The sequence below is a fragment of the Stegodyphus dumicola genome, chromosome 4 (assembly GCF_044657685.1).
Source record: "Stegodyphus dumicola isolate Sdum_Otavi_A_Nest chromosome 4, ASM4465768v1".
Classification (NCBI taxonomy): domain Eukaryota; kingdom Metazoa; phylum Arthropoda; class Arachnida; order Araneae; family Eresidae; genus Stegodyphus; species Stegodyphus dumicola.
The window spans coordinates 130,992,823-131,014,170 of record NC_140771.1 but is presented as its reverse complement, the minus strand read 5'-3'; the positions used below and the strand labels follow the sequence as shown (position 1 = coordinate 131,014,170).

Here is a 21,348-nt window from a genome sequence, read left to right as displayed (position 1 = left end):
AACAACTCGAAAGAAGAAAAATGCGCTCAAATGAAAGCTTTAAGCAATATTTTATCGCAATGCGCGAAATGGTGAATCGTGGTGATGGTGTTATCGACGAGGCTTCTGTCATTCAGTATACCATTCAAGGAATACTAGGTATCCCTTCCGATAAAATTATTCTCTACGGTGCAAAATCATATTCTGAATTCAAGGAAAAGCTATGCACTTATGATTCTGTAGTTACGACTAGACATACAAATATCTCTCATCCATCAAATTTTAAAAATACGAATAATGGCCCCAGACGTGGTACTGGACGAAAAAATTCAGACCAACAACACGACACAAAATTTAATAATACTGGTCCATCTAAAACTAAACCACAAACTTGTTTTAACTGCGATGAGGTCGGACACCTCTCACGGTCCTGTCCTAATTGTTCTCTTGGCCCAAAGTGTCTAACTTGTGGTCGTTATGGACATAAATCTATGGATTGCCGCCCCACTACATCAAATGAGACTTCCACTCCACCTGCCGAATTAAACACAGTACAAACCTCTCACGGTAATATGTGTAAAACTATCATTATACTCAATAGCACAGTTTCTGGATTAATTGCCACTGGAAGTGAGGTCACATTACTTAACGAAAACACGTGGATTCAACTTGGTTCCCCAACACTTTCAAATAATTCTGGAGTGTTAACTGGTTTCGGATTCTCGAAAATTCCTATTATTGGCTATTTTCAAACCATTATCAACATTGATAATCAGGACTTTCCGGCTAATATTAGAGTTGTTCCAAATCATTCTATGCAATTTTCTCTTATTGTAGGATGTGACATAATTAAAAATGCTAAATTAACTATTACACCAGACGGTATATATTTTTCAAAACCTCCCGAGCAATGCTTTGAAACTGCTCCTAAATCTTTCATTTTTGCAATAAATGACGATGTTCCAGCTTTTGATATTGGTCCAAATGTTTCCAAAGAAACTCGTACTGCGGCAGAACATTTGCTGAATTCTTATGCCCAAATAAAACAAAGATGACAGATATTAAACTTAATATTACTCTATCTGATGATAAACCGATTTTTCACCCTCCTAGACGCCTTCCTTTTGTTGAATGGGAAATTGTTGACAAACAAATAAATGAATGGTTGAAACTTAAAATTATTGAACCTTGTTCATCTCCATATGCCAGTCAAGTTTTCGTGGTGCGTAAAAAAATGGTACACCCCGTGTTTGCATCGATGATAGGAAACTTAATTGACTTTTAATTAAGGATCATTTTCCTCTTCCTCCTATTGATGACATTTTGGATAAACTTCAAGACACGCAAATTTTTAGTACTCTTGACCTACGTAACGGCTTTTTTCATGTGCTAGTAACGAACGAATGTAAACCATATACAGCTTTTGTAACTCACAACAAACAATTCCAGTTTCTTCGAATGCCATTTGGTCTTTCAAACTGCCCTTCAGTATTCCAGCGCTTTATAAATTCTGTTTTTCGTGATTTAATTGTCAAAGGTTATGTTTTACCCTACATGGACGATGTAGTTATTCCCGCCAAAAATGAAAATGAGGCCATTCATCGTCTCAACCAAGTACTCAAAGTTGCTAGTGAATATGGTCTAGAAGTTAATTTTCGTAAATGTCAATTTCTTCACAAAAAAATCGAATTTCTTGGACATATCGTTGAAGGTGGTAAACTTTTCCTTCCCCTTCGAAAACAAAATCTGTAATTAACTACCCCGAACCTAAGAGTACGAAAGACATCAACGCTTTCTCGGTCTCACGGGTTATTTTAGGAAATTCATCCCCTCATATTCTAGCATTGCAAAACCCCTTAGTGATCTCCTTCGAAAGGAGATCACTAAGGGTAAGATCACTAAGAGTAAAGGGGATCACCTCCCCTTTCAATTTCATGCTGATCAGAAAGCCGCATTTCACAGATTAAAATATTTGCTTTCTCAACAACCAGTTTTAAGTATTTTTAATCAAAAGAGTTCTATCGAAATTCATACCGATGCATCCATTGATGGCTTGGGGACAATCCTACTACAAAAATCTATGAACGATTCACCCTGTCTACTACATGTCAAAGAAAACATCGGATAACGAGCGTAAATACATCAGTTATGAACTTGAAGTCCTTGCAATTGTTGAAGCTTTAAAAAAGTTCCGTATTTACGTCCTTGGTTCACATTTTAAAATTATCACTGACTGCAACGCTTTTGTTCAAACTTTAAATAAAAAGAAACTCAATTCGAGAATAGCCCGATGGGTTTTATATCTCCAAGATTTTGACTATGAAATTGAGCACCGTACCGGCTCAAATATGGCTCATGTGGATACCCTCAGTCGCAGTCCATGTTGCATGACTATCCAAGACAGTGTCCTTCTCCAGTTTCGCAAAGCACAAGAAACCGACGAGCATATTACGGCTATTAAAGCACTCCTTCAAACGACGCCTTCGTATGATAACTTTCTCGTTAAGAACAATCTCCTGCACAAAAACGTCAATGGCATTGACTTACTTGTGGTGCTTGAGGATATGCAGGCAAATGTCATTAAAACAGCTCCCGAACGAGGCCACTTCGCCGAAATCCGCACTCAAGAACTTTTAAACAATGAATATTTTATCCCAAATCTGAAAGAAAAAATTGAGTGGTGTATCCATAACTGCATCCCATGCATCCTCAATAATCGAAAGCGTGGCAAACAAGACGAACTTCTGCACCTCATTTGACATTGACAAAGACGACGCACCCTTGCACACGTACCATATCGACCACCTAGGTCCCCCTGCCCCCACATCAAAGAAATACAAACATATATTGGCAGTTATAGACTCGTTTACTAAATTCATGTGGCTTTATCCGACAAGGTCTACAGACGCAGATGAAGTTATCAGTCGGCTGGAATCTCAAAGATCAGTCTTCGGAAATCCTTCACGGATTATCTCTGGTCGAGGACCTGCATTCAAATCTACTGCATTTGCAAACTATTGTGACACACAGAGAATAAAGCATGTTCTTATTACAGCTGGCTTCCCACGATCGAACAATCAAGTTGAGTGTTTGAACTCCATTATTATTGCTGTCCTTTCTAAACTCTCCATAACCAACCCTGAGCAATGGTACCGCCATGTTCCCACCGTGCAACAAATTATTAATTCAACTTTTCAACGTAGCATCAATTCCACTCCCTTTGAACTTCTCTTTGGGACTAAAATGAAATCGCAAAACGACATAAACATCGCTGCTCAAATCGACGAGGAGATCAAATCTGCATTCATTCAGCAACGTGACGATCCCCGTAAGGACGCAAAACAGCAAATCTCTAAAGTGCAAGACGAAAATCGCCGTACTTATAATTTGTGACGAAAACAGGCACAAAAATTTCAACTTCATGACCTCGTGGCTATCAAACGAACTCAGTTTGGCCCTGGTCTAAAACTCAAACAGAAATTTCTCGGACCTTATAAAGTCACCAGGCTCAAACAAAATGACACATATGATGTGGAAAAGTGTGCATTTTTCGACGGACCATCCAAAACATCTACTTGTGCTGAATACATGAAACCCTGGTCCAACAATATGAACGTATCATTTAATTTTTATTAAACTGTCAGCATTATAGGTCCTCCTGTGTTTGGACAGATGACACCTGAGAACTTTCTAATATTTTTTTTTCCTCATATCAACTTTTTAATTCATTTTGTCATACTAATGTTCTTTTTATTTTTAGTTAACTGCTGTGGTGTGTTTAATCTATTTTTTTGCTCCATTTGTGTAAGTATCCTCAGCTTTGTATCTACAGATTATTTTTTTCATACCTATGTTACTATATTATAATAATTTTTTTTTAATTTGATGATATACTATGTTGCTTCAGGTCGCCTGTCCGGTCATGATGGCCGAATGTGGGAAATGTTATGTCACGATATTCCCTAATCCCCTACTGTGTGATGTATGCATTGCGTCAGCATGTGTTTCCCGCCTTCGGGAGAAGACGAGGATTAGCTGGTGAGCGAAGCAGACATCGCTCGATCGCTCGTATACCATTTTCATTAATTGTAATCCTAATGTAATCTATATTTGTAAATAGTAATAAATGTGTGCTATCAACTATGGTCGTTGCCTTTCCCCACATATACATGTAAGTTTAAAATATGTAAATCAAAATTCCAAAATTGTAGTAGCCCCTCAACATTCCTTTTTAATTCAGTTAGTTCCCCTTTCCATCTTAAAAACAGTAGCTGCTTATATGTTGCCACTCACTGCTCTTTCATCAATTGTACTACCACAACAATGTAAAAATGCTAAAATATGATTTAGAATGGGTGCACAGATTGTACCATTCATGCTGTGTAATTCTAGTTATTAAGTTAAAAAGTTATTTTTTGTCCAGAAATATCTGTATCAGAATCTATATATATCTTAATAATGATGGTAGCGCAGCATGTTTCAAAAACAAATATATGTATTTCGAAAGCACGTATTTATTAAACTGTATGACACATGAATATGAAATTTTACCCACATATGTACGAAACTCTCAAGTTCAGATTACAGATGTTCAACGTGTCCTCCATCAGCGACACGAACAATATCACATCGAAACTCAAATTCCTCCCACACTCAGGCAAGCATGTCCTTCGTCACTGATGTTATGACAGTACGGATCCAGTACTTCACCTCTTCCAGGTTCTGTGAGAGTGGTGGTACATAAACGTTGTCTTGAAACCCCACAGGAAGAAGTCACAGGGTGTCAAATCCGGTGACCGTGGAGGCCAGGTGAGACATGCTAAGTCGCCAGCTCCTTGACGACTAATCCAGTGGTTCGGTGGAGTTTCATGCAAATAATCAGGAACGTGGTGACACCAGTGAGGGGGTGCCCCGTCTTGTTGGAAAATGAAGTTGTTTTCATGCAACCTCAGAAACAACTAGCTTTATACCATAGCAAGATACTGCTGACCGTTAACCCTGTTTCCATCAAAAAAGAACGGGCCATAAACAGATGATCGGGTTATCGCGCAAAACACATTGATTTTGGGTGAAACTCATAAATATTCAATGGCTGCATGTGGGTTCTGTAGGCCCCAAATTCGAACATTGTGTTTGTTTACATGAAAAGTCGCTTCATCACTGAACACGATGTGTTGTGTGAAAGTGTTATCATTGTCAATAGCATCAATAATCTCGTTACAAAAATGCCACACGTCTGCATTTGTCACCAAGACACAGAAGGGGTAACGAATGTAACATGTACGGCTTCATAACCAACAAACATCTCAAAACACACCAAATTGCTGTTGTAGGCAGTTGTAACTCCTGACTGGCACGACGAGTTGATTTTGAAGGGCTACGTTGGAAAGCAGTGTGAATTTCTGCAACATTTTTGTCAGGAACAGGAGGGTGACCAGGACTCTTTCCTTTACATACACATCCTGTATTTACAAACTGTCTATACCATCTACGAAGGTTTTGAAATGTGTTTGCACTGTAATCACGAAATTGCACTTTACAAACTTGAGAACACAAAATGGTTTCCGCTGAGGAGCAGCCATTTTAAACATCTGATGGTTACCACACAAAATAGAAGACAACTGACATCTGCGGCTATTAATATAAACAAGACTATGTATTCATTTCGCCAATAGCCGATCTGAGGTGCAGTGATTGGTAGTTCGGACAAAATAACACTTTGCAATACATATATTCTTTTTGAAACACGGTGTATATTGAAAAAAGGCCACAAAGAAATCTTACCTGAGTAAATGTTTATCTTCAGAAACATCTAGAAAAAATGGCAAAATATCTAAAGCACGTATCTGAAACAAAATTGAATTGCTGACTTGCATTATACTAAACGTATAAAGGTACAATAAAGATGTCAAATATTAAGATGAAGACTATTAAAACAATAATTACAAACTATGATCTAAGAAAATATTACAACATATACAGATGTACTGCATCAAAACAACTTCCTGAATTTAAAAGTGCAATACACTTACTAAAATATCTGTTGTAACTCCTTTTTTCTGAAGCAAAGTGATATATGTTGGCAAAAGAGAAGAGGAATAATCATTACAGATATTTAAAGCAACCTGAAATGAAATATTTAAGTATAACAAAATACACATTTCACTGATGGCAAATATTCGAATTTCTAGATCCAAAAATTAAATGAAGCAGCATTGTGTTAAACACAAAATGGCATGGAATCATTTATGACTTTTTTATTTCCCTACAACATATCTAAGCAATAGGAAAGTTCAAGTAACAAATATCCAACTTAAAAGCTGAATAAATTAACAGTAAAATTTAAAAGTCTCATTTTCCTATTCATTTAATTATAGTTTTTAGATTAACTACAATGAAAATATTCCATTTTCTTTAATTTCAAATCTGAAGATTGTTTTACATCCATAATTCTGTATTTCATACAGCTTGGCTTATGGTACACGTCTGCTTTTGGCATAAACTTACAAAATTTTCATGCTGAAATTACATAATTTATGATCAAAATTAGCAATTAACATGTTTCATAAACAAGCTTTCATTAATAAATATACCGGGTGGCCATAATTAAACTGACAGTGCTCACAGTGTTCTGTAGCGCAATCTATTTGCGAGAATGACGCCACATTTTGTAGGAAGATTAAACAAGACAGGGGACGAAGGATTCCGCGAAAAAACAAATTAGTTTCAAAAGTCACCGCTAGGGGAGTATTTGGCCCCTGTGTAATAGAAAATAGAGTGTTAACAAATGCAAATTAATACGGAATAAAATTAATGCATATTTATGAGTTTCGCCCAAAATCAATGTGTTTTGTACGATAACCCGATCATCTGTTTATGGCCCGTTCTTTTTTGATGGAAACAGGGTTAACGGTCAGCAGTATCTTGCTATGTTATAAAGCTAGTTGTTTCCGAGGTTGCATGAAAACAACTCCATTTTCCAACAAGACAATGAATAAAATTAATGGACAAGCTGAATGGAACTTTTCTTTTGCACATTTTCTGATTTAGTTCAAAGTGCAATATGGCAACACTTTTAAAAAAGCATAAAATCTACATAAACACTGATAAAGTCTCGTAATCTGCAATATCATGTACGCTGAGCAGAAGAAGAAGTTCTTTATTCAAATTTCACATAACATCCATTCGCACAGTTCCAGCTGCTTGGGTTTTAAAAGGCAATGTGTTACGTTTCGAATCAATCGGATTGAAAGTTTATGTGCAATGTCTCCTTATTTAGTCGAACGTTCGTTACTGGTCAAATTCTTTTACCTCAACCAGTGCAACGGGTCAGCCACTCTTCGTTCATTTAGAACGCACAAAAAAATGTGTAAAGGTAATGATCCTGTGTCAGTTAATGGGCTAAGAGCAATGGTTGCGACGTTTGAGAAAACAGGTTCTCTGAAGTTTCAGTCAGGCAGAGGACGAAAACCTGTACCAGAGTATACAATCGAAGCAGTTGCCACGGCGACAGAGGACCAGACAATATTGCTGCCACCTCTAGTGCTCGCAGAGTAGCTCGGAATATGGATATGCCTTACAGTATGGTATGGAAAATCTTACGAAAGATTATCAACTTCTATCCGTACAAGATCAGCCGTGTACAGGAGTTACTGTTCCCCGACCATGATAAGCGATTGACTTTTGCTCTCACTTTTCTTGCCAGAATGGAGGTGGATGATGCTTGGCCGTGGAAAATCTTATGGGGAGACAAGGCCCACTTTTAGCTGAATGGAGCTGTGAATACCCAGAACTGCCGAATTTGGGATGACAAATCACAACATGCAGTCACAGCAATTCCCTTACATTCACCACAGGTAACTGTTTGGTGTGGGTTCACAGCGGAATTTATCGTAGGTCCATTCTTTTATGAGAACATTACCCCAACAGGACCGGAAACCTGTTCTGTTACCAGAGAGAAATATCACCACATGTTGAACAGCTTTGTCATTCCGGCACTTCAGCAAAGACAATGCCTGGGGGAAATCATTTTCATGCAAGATGCAGCCCCTCCATACGTTGTTGTATGGGTGCAACAGATGCTACGACAGAAATTCACAACAGAAAGAGTCATTAGCCGCTACTTTCCAACTGCATGACCACCTCGGTCGCCTGATCTTACCCCATGCGACTTCTGGCTATGGTGTTACCTTAAGTCCAAGGTCTATCAAGGAGTGGTCCAGGACCTGGCTACGTTGAAGGATAACATATCACGGACTGTACGGGAGATTCCTGCAGACATGTTACTTTCTGCTGTTGCGCATACTGTGCACAGAATGCAATATGTGGTCCACAACAACGGCAGCCACATTGAACCTCATTTGAATGCAAAATATAATTTCCGTATTGATTTGCATTTGTTAACACTCTATTTTCTATTACACAGCGCCAAATATTCCCCTAGCGGTGACTTTTGGAACTATTTTTTTTCGCGGAATTTTTCGTCCCCATCTTGTTTAATCTTCCTACAAAATGTGGCATCATTCTCGCAAATAGATCGCACTACAGAACACTGTGAGTTTAATTATGGCCACCCGATACTTCTTTCTATTTGATTCTAAAATTTAAGTACAGTAAAAAAGATTGCATCAATTTAATTGTCTTTAAATTATGTAACTTCAGACTGTAACTCTTTTAATTAACCCTTATTTATGGAATATGGGTAGACTAATAGCAAAGACAGACTCATTTAATTATCAAAATTCTACTATCTTAAGGTAGTAGAATTTTGATAATTAAATGAGTCTGTCTTTGCTATAAACATAATTTCTCACTTTTGTCAAAATTATTATGATACGCTGATGGCATTTATGGATCTGTACAGGACTAATAAAAATGCATTAAAATTTTTCAGATCTTCAGGGGGGGACAGTTTCAGTAAATATCTGTATTAAATCTAGAATCTATTCATTTAAGGCATTAATCTACAGATACATGATTATTTATATAAACATTGCCGATTCGGGGGGGGGCTGGAACCCTTGATTAAAAATTCCTAACAAGTGTCATCAGAAATCACACATTCATACATCTAATAAAAAATGAGAAATTATACATTTAATACAGTACAAAGTCCGTAATCTGGGCACTCGTCGGAACTTCGGCGATTCCGGAATAGGGGTTTTTCCGGATTATAGATCATCAATTTAAATCTGGTAAGATGACATGCAGAAATTATACAATTAAAAATATGAAACTGTAATTTATGAAATAAAGAGCAATTATGATCTAAAGAATACCAAAATTTACAAAAAAAAACAGCTTAATATTTATTTGTTTACTTTATTAAACATTTCTTTCAATAATTAAGACACAATAACACACCGAATAAATACTAATTCAGAAGTCAAACAACAGAAATCAGCGTCATTTCTTTCAATGTAAGTTGTTTAAGTTGCTTCATTTTTTGTGCTAATACTTTCTCTTTAATTATATAAACAGACATAATTTCTTGTTCAGTTACAAAGTTCCACTGTTCAAGTCCCGTAATTGCTGTGTGGAGAATACTGACTAACTTGTCAATCGAAATTTTTTCGTTTTCAATAACCTGTCTGTCACTTTCTTCACTATCGGAAGTGGTATTATCTGGATCTAGAACCATACTACAGATTTTGCTGTCCGTTAATTGATTGATGATTGGGGCATTGTCGTCGCAATGAAAACCTTCTGTTATATTATCTTTATTTATTACCACTTCTCCACATTTCTTTACAAAATCCAATAACTGGAAAATTTCACCTTTAGTTTGCAATGTCCGAAAACCTTCAAATTCATGGCTATTATCTTCACCATGAAATATGGTAGCTGGCCATAAATTATGCCAAGTATTTTTTAATGTATCTGGGAGCACATCCTTCCATGATCTTGTGATGCTCCACACAGCAGACTTTATGCTAAAAAATTTCAAAAAGTCTTGAAGAGTCTTGCCATTGTTCAAGAAATTTAACATAGATTTTAAAAATCCTACTTTATATTTGCATTTCAGCGTGTGCACTATTCCCATATCCATAGGCTGAATGATATACGTACAATTTGGAGGAAAGAATAATACAGATACATTATCTTTCACTAAAACTTTTAGTGAAGTATGCGCCGAACAGTTGACAACAATCAGGACTATTTTTGAGTCATCAGGTAAACCAACCGAATTCAAATGTCATCGAGCTGCGGGTATAAAAGGATTTTCAAACCAATCATTCATCAACGCTTCTGTTGTCCATGCTCTTTTATTTGCACGATATATAATGGGGAAAATCATTACTCCTTTAAGTGCTCGAGGTCGTGCATGTTTTCTGATTACGAAATGTTTGCACTTGTACATTTCTGCAGCATCTGCACACGCTAAAATTGTTAATCTCGCTTTGGAATCTTTGACACCAGTTAGAGCCTTTTCTGTAGGTTTTTGTCTTATACCACGGCTATTTTTAAATTTGGTTAACCAACCTGTCGAATATGTGCACTCAGTGTTTATTTCTTCATGAAATATTTTGGCTTGTGCCATTAGCATCGGACTTGTCAATGGCATGCCCTCGCTGCGAGCTGTCTGACACATTCAATCATCACTTTGTCATGATCGTCACTTTTAGCATAATGAACACTTTTTCTGTTATTCATTGCAAGTGGGGTGTTTTTCTTTTTGCTTATGTCATTATACAGTTGACTTTTCAATCTCATACTCCTTGCATAATTTCGAGACGGAGCAATTCCACTTTTTGTTTGATGGACATCGAAATATACTTTTGCTTTGTAGATCTTTTGGCAGCTCCAGAATTGGAAACTCTTTTTTTTCATAATCGAAAGTTCAAGCTTAATTTTTATAAAATTGCTCTAACAGTCTGCAAAAAATAATAAGCCGTATCCAATTAGAAGATTAAAGAACAGCACAATCTGCAACATTAACTGAAATGCCTTAGAATCAGTAAAGATAATTTTAGCCTAGCTTATACCGCCCATTGTACATTAAATGTGCATGCATAAAGCATACAAAAAAAAAAAAAAAAAAAGTTTGTGGCTTTGAGGTCTGGATTATAGATCATTCCAGATTACAGACTTTGGACTGTATAAGCATTAGAAATTAAAAAAGCAAACTTAAAGCAACAACCTTAAATAACTGGAGTACTAACAATATATGTTATTTATATATTTTATGAATGCAAAATTTATTAACAAAGAACTGCAGCAAAATTAAGGTTTAAGTGCAAAGCTGATTACATCAAAGGCTTTATATTAATTGCGATTTTAATAGATTTTTGAAAGAAGTATATACATGAGTTCTAAGAAATTATTGCAATTAAGACAGTGCACTGGAACTAAATGCATTTTGCCCTGTAGTATCAAAAGTTTGCCATTACCAACAAGCATTCCTAAAAGAGGACAAGTGAATAATATTTTATTTCAAATATGATAGCTGTAGATTGATGCGATGATGTTTAAGGTATGAGTTTATAGAGAATTTTATGTTAATTAACCAGTTATTTAATTTATAATTTCAGTCTTTACTATAACTCCCGCCTTCCATATGCTGTACCAAAACACAAATAAGCAGCCAGTTATTTAAACTGAGGTTTTGGGATTTTTAGACAGAGTATGTTTTAAGCATTGCGAGCCTGCAACGTGTTAGTTTCCTGCACGCTCTGATAGCTGTAATTATTTGGTCTTGCGTTTCTATCACTGCCACCACTTAAAATTCAGACACTCCAGCAGAGTAATGGGCCAGCTTATAGAATAGTAATTAATTGTGTAATCTTTGTTTACTTTATACTTACTTACGAGTTCTGGCTTATATTGTAACACAATACACTGCCAGTGTGTTCTAAATTCTGTTTAAGTAAAATTATTTAACCGCCCCATGACTTTGTTATTGTTTAAGATATAACAATAATTTGCTTCACAACTGTTAGGATTATTGGACTAATTAATTTTACCAGATCAAGTGCAAGAGTATAATTTTATAAAACTGATTAAAAAATGGAAATAACTGACTTTCACTAAATGCACAGAGCATAAATTTGCAAAATAGTATAAATAACTGGAAAAAATGGAAGATCATTACTAATCAAAATGTATCCAGATAATTAGTAGGTTCAAATGTAAAGAAATAAATACAAAAAGTGCAGATTCAAATTCCAATATTCAGGAGTCCAGGAGTTTCCAGGAGAACTTTCCACTGCACAGCCACGTGATTTCAAAAGAAATCCAAACTGACTTAAATTCACTTTATAATGCATGATTCAAGTTATCAAACTACTTGTACTATGATTCTAATGTAAAATGCATTAATATTTAGTTAGATACACTAAATTTTATGTTCTCGGCTAGTATCATTTTGTAATTTTCCTTCACTTTTATACTGAGAAAATCTGGAGTAGGAAAGAAAAGCTGCAATTTATTGAAATACTTTTAAATACAATAAAAATAATGTTAATAATAAATGTACATACTACTGTGTAAATAAAATTAGTAATTTACATACTTTTGTGTTGATAGACATAGTAATTTATCACATATTGGAGGAAAACAAAAATTAAATAAATTTAATTTTATTGCCCAAAATCATTTTCTTTAGGCTAAAGGCTAAAAATTAAAATCTGGGATGATTTAGAGATCCACTAGGAGTTGGGAAGAAAATATGAAAAACTGCATTTCTTGAAGCTATGTTACTTTATATAAATATATGATAGAAACGGAATTTATTTTTGTAAACCTATAGTAATGTGTAGTTATGAGCATGAGCGACTTCGGTTATTTAAAAAAAAAAAAAAAAAAAAAAACTAAGACTTTTGGAAGGGAAAAAATATATATATTTCACATTGATAATAAATCAAAAGCCATGATTAGAAGTGAAATAAATACAAATAATATAGAAATTATATTTTGAAAATGTATTATGAAACATTAGGAAAAATAAAAGCAGCCCAATAAAATGTAAAGAAACAGATTCCAAAAGTATTTGATCATGTAATGGATTTACAGAAAATACACATTTATATTTGCTACAAATCCATCACATGATCAGCATATTTGACATATTCAAAGTATTCATATATACTGAATATAAAACATGAGACTACAACTACTTCATCAAATAATTTTAAATTTAAAAAGAGAAAAGAATTAGCAGATCTGCATTCTGTCTCTGAAAAAAAGATAATGAATCATTCACACTAGTTATAACATACATAAAAAACACACTGATAATTGAGCATATGATGGCAAAAACAACAAAAATAGAAAAGTTAAGCTTTGCTTAACACCAAATTACACAAGAAGGTAGCAAATGTGTTTATGCACAAAAGATAATATTTAATTTTGTAAACTGTATGATAATGTCATATTTGGCACATTAACAAATTAATGTTTAAAGTTGAAAACAAGTGAAACTCCCATCAATAATATATGTGATCACCCCAAACCTCCACACAAACTTTACAGTGATTTTCCATAATTTCAATAAAGTGATCAACTATCACAGATGCTTGCAATGGCCATTCCACCAATACAGCAGTTTCCAAATATTTGAAACTGGCTGGAGGAGGTAAATGTGCAGAGACAGCATGGCTGAGGGCATTTCAAAAATTTTCAATGGGATTAAACTTAGGACAGTAAGACAGCCACTCCATATGAGAAATGCCCCCACTCTCCCTGAACTCATTAATCATACTGGCTCACTTAGGACAAGTATTATCATCCATAAGGAGGAAATCAGGATCAACCGCTGAAGCATACAGTTTCACAACGAGATGTAGGAATTCATCTGATACCGCACCAACATTACAGAATCATCTTTAAAGATGCGTAGTTGAGTGTAATATCACATTGAAATTCCAGCATATACCATGATGTTGCTCCTTTTGAATGCATGATCTTCAATGATGCTCTGGGCCTGATTCTCTCTTTTTTTTTTTTTTTTTTTAGTACCTCATTTCCTCCAGACCTTTACACACACTTATCATCTTATTCTAGGGGAATATATGGACTTGTCCTAAAACAGGATGTTGTGCCAATCTGAGATAGTCCAACTGAGATGTTGACAACATTTTTATCTTGCTCTTTTGGATAAGACAATTACTGGAACACAAACATTTGGCACTTGGGAGTGCAGTACTATCATGTAAAGACTTCAGCAAACAGTACTGGCAGATAAAATCTTACCAAATGGTGCCTTAATCAATAGAAGTAACAGTTGTGGAAGAAGATTGTCAATTCTGTGGAATAAGGTCATCAATGTTGTCAAATGGTTGTCAATGTCATCTCAAACGTTTTCACATTTGAGAAATTACCAAATCATAAACACCAAAGAAAAGAGCAACATCTCTGATTGAAGGTTGTGCTCCGATGTGTCTAACAGCACACCAGTGCTCACTATCTGCCATCAGCTACAGAAACGTGAATATCAACAAAAAATATCTTATGAAAGTTATAAACACTTTAATAATAACATTTAAATGAACCTCCTGAAATTCTTTAGAATGTTGGCATCTTCAACAACTGTCTAATTAGCACCTGTTCAAAGAGTCATTCCTGAATGGCTATAACATACGATATTTGCATACTGCTGCTTACATCAACAGTGATTTTCAGCCCTTAAAATTCACCTATGCTTTCAGAATTTCCATTATGCTTTATTTATTTGTACTGTAAGCTCAATAAGCTCAACTTCTGGAAGCCAGTGTAATGGCAATTACAATTCCTTACATAGAAAAAATTTCTTAAATTGTCAAAGTGAACACTCTATTCTTGACCTCTTCTGAAAGCAACCAAAATTTTCAAGTTTACAAACATACAGTACTGAACATCACCTCCCTAAAACCACTCCCACAGAAGACCAAAATCATTTGGAGTTATGGATGGCCATCTTACAGAAAATTATTATATACTGATTTAATTTTGTTGTAATGTGTCCGTTTTTCAAACAAAACTTTTTCAAGTCAAAATTGTTATCAAAATAAAATTTAATCCGTTTCTTTTTTTTTTGTGTGTGTGTGTGTGTGTGTGTGTGTGTATGTGTGTATATGTGTGCATGTATGTATTTCACACTATATAACTCAGAACAATATCACCAATATTTATATTTATGTTTTATTAGTATTCCTGTTTAAAAATGTTTTATTAGTATTCCTGTTTACTCTGCTAGAATATACATTTGAAATTAAATTACCGTAATTTCCGGAAGAAACGCCGCGGCGTTTACGTGTTTAAAACTTAAATTTTCAGCGGTTGCGGCGTTTCTACCCATGCGGCGTTTAGGTGCACTAAATAAATAAAATATTTCCTATGATGGTCATTGTACATAGTTTGGATGGCCTTGTCATTGTGCATAGACTGGTGCTGTTCCCACACAAAAGACCACTCAGTTGCTTTTTGCGAACGTTATTTTGTATACATTCTTTCCCTTGAACGGACCTACATGCCTTATTCACACTAAACGAGATCTCAGAACAATAACATTCTTCCACCTTTCAAATCAACATTCTCATCAGTTTGAATAGTCTCTCTCCTCTGTGATTCGATGAATCTTCCAGGACACATCCTCTCCCCACCCCTGCCTTTTCTACAATTTTTTTCAAAGGCGGACACGACTCGACCTGCCTCGCAATAACGAACTCTGACGTATTTCCCCTTCAGCATGAATGGATTTTTCTTGGCATTCTGCCAAATACAGATCCCATCAGTTTGGGTACAAGTACTTGTTGGATAGTTTTTAAGTAAGAAGGGAGCGGAAAATTTTTGAAAATGTCTCTAAACGGCACAGAAGCTATACATTTCTTACCTTTAATTTATTTTTGAGTTATGGTTTCATTTCATGCATTTTTCTTAACTGGTATGTCATATATCAGGACTTAGGTTGAGTTTTTGCATCTATACGGCCCACGACGATGTCACGCGCAATTTAATCTATTGCAGCGTTTACGCTGATGCGGCGTTTCTGTGTAATTTTAACTTTTTTCCCGCCATTTTTCTCGAGTGCGGCGTTTACGCTGATGCGGCCTTTCTTCCGGAAATTACGGTATTTTACTTTAAAATATATAATTTAAGACTGAGAATAGTGCTCTAAAATTGTACTTATTTCATACCTTTGAATCAATGAGAAGCATTTTAGTCATAATGGAAAGAATTGAATAACTGCTATCGTTTTCAGAATGGCTATTCCACCATTCACATATCCGATTCCAATAAGACAAATAACATTCAATAACTTCTTTTCCATGTCTATAAGAAAAGAAAAAAAATACTAGAAAATGAATATGTTGAAAAGTAACAAAAGTTAAAATACTGCAATAGTAATTATTATGACTTGATGACGTTCATTTATAATACGCATTACGATTAAAAATTAAAAATTAATTTCCATCTTTGGTAGTTTCATTCAGACTGTTAGAATTTAACAACAGCAGCATTTTTATGGAGTATTTTTTACAAAATCTCACCAGCATTTTTTCTAAAAATGTTATTTTTTATCTGTTTCACTCATAGAAAACCAAATCTTTAAATGACTTCCTTGCACTTTCATTTATTTCCATATTAAAAAAATATTTACCCATTTCCCCCTAGCTTTTTAGAACAAAGTTGTAAAATTTTTTTAAATATTTGTATAACTCTCTCCTACTTCAATGCATTTATAGATCAAGCTCCCCACCAGTGAGATCAAGCCAAACATTTCTCGTCTAGTTGTTGAACTTTATGCCAGCCTAATACAACTGTGTCTTTCGGAAATTATATTATTCATATTATTTTTTTCTATTGATTTTCAGATGATAAAACTAATAAAAAAAGGGAGACAATATGCAAGGAAATACACTATTCTCATATGAGATCTGTTATAATGATCTCCCTAAGCATCAGTTTCATTTGTCACATTATCTTTTTCATGGCAAAGCAGTATATTACTGCAATGCAATTACATTTAGTGACAAGTTAATATCATCAGTTTCATTTGCTGCTAAATTTAATTTCATTACCACAAAGGCAAAATTACTTTCATTTTAGTTGTTTTCTAGTAGCATTTTAAGGAATAAATTTCAGTTCTTTATGGAGAATAAAAATTTTCCGCTTAAATGCTTTTTTAATACAGTGTGATATTGTTGACATTCAAACACTAAAAATTTTAATGAATTTACAAGCAAAATATAAAGTTCAGAAAGAAAAAAAAAAAAAAAATTATGATATTATTTTGAACGCATTACATTTAACTATCAAATAATGTTTCAAATATAGGATTTTATTTACACCTCTGCAAAAATTACTTAATTTACCTATTCATTTACAATACCTATTCATTTACAATACCTATTCATTTACAATTTACAATACTAATAAGAAAAAAGAGAACTACAGTTAAAATAGATCATTCAAGCTAGTACTTTTAGAAGTATTATGAAAAATGACTTCATAAAGTCATACTATTAATATCTACTTAATATATTAAGATACATAAGAATCTGAAGGGGAAAAGAAAACAAAATAAAAAATGTTGATAATGTGCATTTCATTCAGTAATATGCAATATTTTATAGGTCATTCATAATGATTTCATTAAAAACTAATAAATACTGTAATAATTTACATAAAAAATGAAATTAATAGAATCTATTCAAAATGTGTCATTATTGGGTCTCCTGCAGTAATAAAAATGAAAAAACTCCAACATAACTGAAAATAATATATTGCTTGCATTTAAAAAGATACTTTTTACTGATGAAGTATGCTATCTATGCTATGCAATTTAATATTTGCTGCAATATCATGTTAAGATTGCCAATTATCTACATTTTACAATTTAATTTTGTGTTCCATTATTTATTCAGTTCCAAAATTTACCATTACTCTGATCATATTTTAATAACATTCACAATTTGTTTAGATTAAAAAAATTCGGAACTGCTGTCATATACAGACCAGGTTGACGAAAATGGCAAGAAACTCCATGATTTTACTTATCTAATTTTTTGTTTACATTTCAAACTTAAAGCTTAAATGTCTGAAAAAATGCGGTTTTTGCACACAATTTATGCTAAAATTCCGAAATAAAAATAAAAAATTTAGATTAAAAGCGTTAAGTTTCTTACCAAAAATGTTTGACGATTGAATTTGAACGCTAAAAGTTTACATTTGGGTGCCCCTTGGTTTTTTTGTTTGTTTGTTTGTTTGTGTGTGAGAGAGAGAGAGAGAGATTCTTTTTTAACACCAAGATTAGCACCAGGAAGGCACAATTTCAAGATCACCACTACACCAAACTAAAATAAGAAGTCAAAGAATTGCACAAACTCTGTGTCATCGTACACACTGATCTTTTTTCACTTTGTCCACGTACACATAGACTTACTTTTGCTGGGGGGGGAGGGAACCAGGAAGCTAAAACCAAGTTAAAACTATCAGGGTAACTAGAAATGGGGTTTTATCATCAAAACTGAACAAAATTTGTCACCATTCGATGAGGCACTCAATTCTACACTAGGGCCATTGAAACTAAAATAACAACAATAAATTCCAAACAACTTCAACACAAATAAATTCAAAAATTTTTAAAAATATCAATACAAAATTAAAACAATGCAACAGTTAAAATAACTCTCTACAGAATTAACACCATAAAAAGGCAAATTCACTTAACATTCAAAACGGTTCCCAAAAAAGCAAAATATAAATTTCAAACAAAAACTTGGAAGAACAGACCTATCACATATATAATCCAATATACTTTCAATAATAAAACTATGCCAATCACACAAAGCATATGAACCAAAATGCCACAACTTAGCTATATCAAACATCTTTCTATGATGCAAAATTTCAAATGTTACAATAAAAATTTTCTCTAAAGTCAACTTACTGCAGGAAAACCAGGATCCAAATCTCAAACTTCGTTGAGAACAACATTCTTTACCCTCAACAATGTTTCTGCAAATCCATTAGAAACACAATTTTTCTTCTGAATCTTCACATCAGACCTGCACTTCTCACATGTCATGCTCAACTTCAAAAATTTTTTATCTGATAAAAACTGAAAAAATACACTTCTGTCAGTATGAAGACAACCATGAAGAAATGCTTCATTAATAACTCCGCCAACATATCTTCTCGAAGTAAATCTAGCTTGAATACAGTCTAAAACACGTGGCTGATATATCTCCACAACTTCATTCATGGAACTATACGCCATTATTCAACACATAACCAAAAAAACCAACATGATGAAAAAAAAACTACATTCCCCACAAAAGTTTCCATGTAAAAAAGGTTGTCCTACAAACAAAATCTCAACTAAACCATCCAGTATATATGACATCTTATCCAAAAATTCATACAGCTACAGGAAAAATGCAAAGCCTATCTATTATGCATAAAACACAGCGTATTTATCATATATTCACTTAGAATGGAAGAACAATATACCCAGAAAAACAGAATAATGAACATGTAATCGGAATGAAATGAATCAAAAATATATAATAAAAATAAATTTAGTACTTAATAAGCCTTCACAACAAATACTAGAATTTTAAAATGCTTATTCACAATAGACATTGTTTAAATAGCTTTACACCTACAATTTGTTAAATTTTATTTAGAATATATATATATATATATATATATATATTTACTAATAGATTATTTAGTATATTATCTCCTTTCATAAAGGTAGTTAGAATTCTATTGAAATGAAGTAACTTATACGCATATTTAAAAAAAGAATCTTGAAAAATTTTTAAATGAAAAGATCACAAATGAATCCAGAATAAATTGAAAGGGAACTTTTAAAAAGGTATAATTAAAATTAAAAATGTAATCAATAAACCAAGTAATTATCGACACTGACTGGAAATTAGTCGACTTTTCAAGGGAAACAAACCAACGTCCAATCAATTAATAATAATTAATAAATGAAAAGGTGCTTCATCTTTTTCTCAATTAAGAATTATTATGCCAAAAGAGTTTTTTAGTAGGAGTTTAAGCTAAGTAAGTTAGATGAATTGAAGTAAATACGCTGCATAAAACTCGGTAAGAAAGTGGCTGTTCCATCAAATTTCAAAATAAATTTCAAAATCAAATATTATTGTAAGAGTAAGGTGTATTTTCTTACTTGAGAGAAATCCCCCCCTGACATCTTTGCCTTTAATTATATCAATGTAACTCAATGCAAACTTTGTAAAAATAATGAATGTAATGCAGTTAAAGAAGTAAGAAAAGGTGAACAAAATTATATTCACATAAGATAAAAAGGTAAAATTTAAAAAGTATGAAAAGGAAATGTACATAATATACATAAATGAGAAGGAGATGAATTAACTAATTTACATGTTTGCTAATTTTTAAAGCCATATAGGTCCGTTACTTTCTTCGTACTCAGAATGGAATTTGAACCAGGATGGAGAATGGAGGTGCAGAGAGAAGGAGATCTGTAAGTATGGGCATAATAATTTAAAACATGTTGGTGTAAAATTTTTTGGAAGGTAACTTCTTTAATGAATAAAAAGATATTACAAGTGGATGTACTCATGTTCACTTCATTGGAATTCCTCTGACTTGCTTAAAAAATTTATTTTTAAATTTAATGTAGTTATTAAAAATAGTGCATTTAAAGAAGATTTTCCATCCAGTAAAGTCTATAGCTGTAAGCATAGCAGGAAAGTGTTTAGGCAGATCAAGGAGGCTAGTATAGATTTCTTCTAATGGAAGCGAGGCATATAAGTTTACAAAGTCATAGCTCTGTATGTCAATAGACTGAATTGTATTAATGAGAGGAGTGTTAATCATCCAGCAATAATTATGTTCAGTGTTAGAAGCATTGAAGATTAATTTACATTTTTTTTTTTTTTTTTTTTTTTTTTTTTTAAGTCGAAGTGCAAAATAATAGTGTAAGATAACAGTTTTTTATGTTGAAGTGCAAAATAATTGCAAAATAATAGATCAGTGGTTCTCAACCTTTTGACTGAACACATACCATCTAAACAAAATTGAAAACCTTTAGTACCACCACTACAAAGTAGTACTACCACCACCACCACTCTTGGACAAAGCTCAGACTGCATAAATTTACGAGTGTTAGATAAAAAACTAAATCAGGATGTTTGGATTTTAATTTTTGAGTTTAATAGTTAAAAATACTTTGCTTCTTTGTGTACCACCTATTTTTCTCTTGTGTACCACCAGTGGTACGCGTACCGCTGGTTGAGAACCCCTGGTCTAGATTTTTCTTGTAATTATTGGTGCCATTCGTAATGAATGTGAATTTTAGTGGTGTTTTAGGGAATTTGGGAAATGCATACAGGTTAGTAAATCTGTTGTACCTTGGATTTAGAGATGAGTTTCTTATGAAAAGCTTTAATTCTA

General features: G+C 33.6%; 1 protein-coding gene across 4 annotated transcripts in view; it reads right to left on the bottom strand.

Annotated features, from left to right (window-relative positions):
- LOC118204935 (DNA-dependent protein kinase catalytic subunit-like) overlaps nucleotides 1-21,348 on the bottom strand; it is a 601,004-nt gene that overhangs the window by 360,479 nt on the left and 219,177 nt on the right. For all 4 annotated transcript variants that reach the window (XM_085815460.1, XM_085815459.1, XM_085815458.1 and 1 more), the window contains 3 exons: nucleotides 16,092-16,227; nucleotides 6,012-6,104; nucleotides 5,764-5,825 (listed from right to left, as the gene is read on the bottom strand). In XM_085815460.1, the coding sequence (XP_085671586.1) occupies nucleotides 5,764-5,825; nucleotides 6,012-6,104; nucleotides 16,092-16,227 (291 nt within the window). The remainder of the gene's footprint in view (nucleotides 1-5,763; nucleotides 5,826-6,011; nucleotides 6,105-16,091; nucleotides 16,228-21,348) is intronic.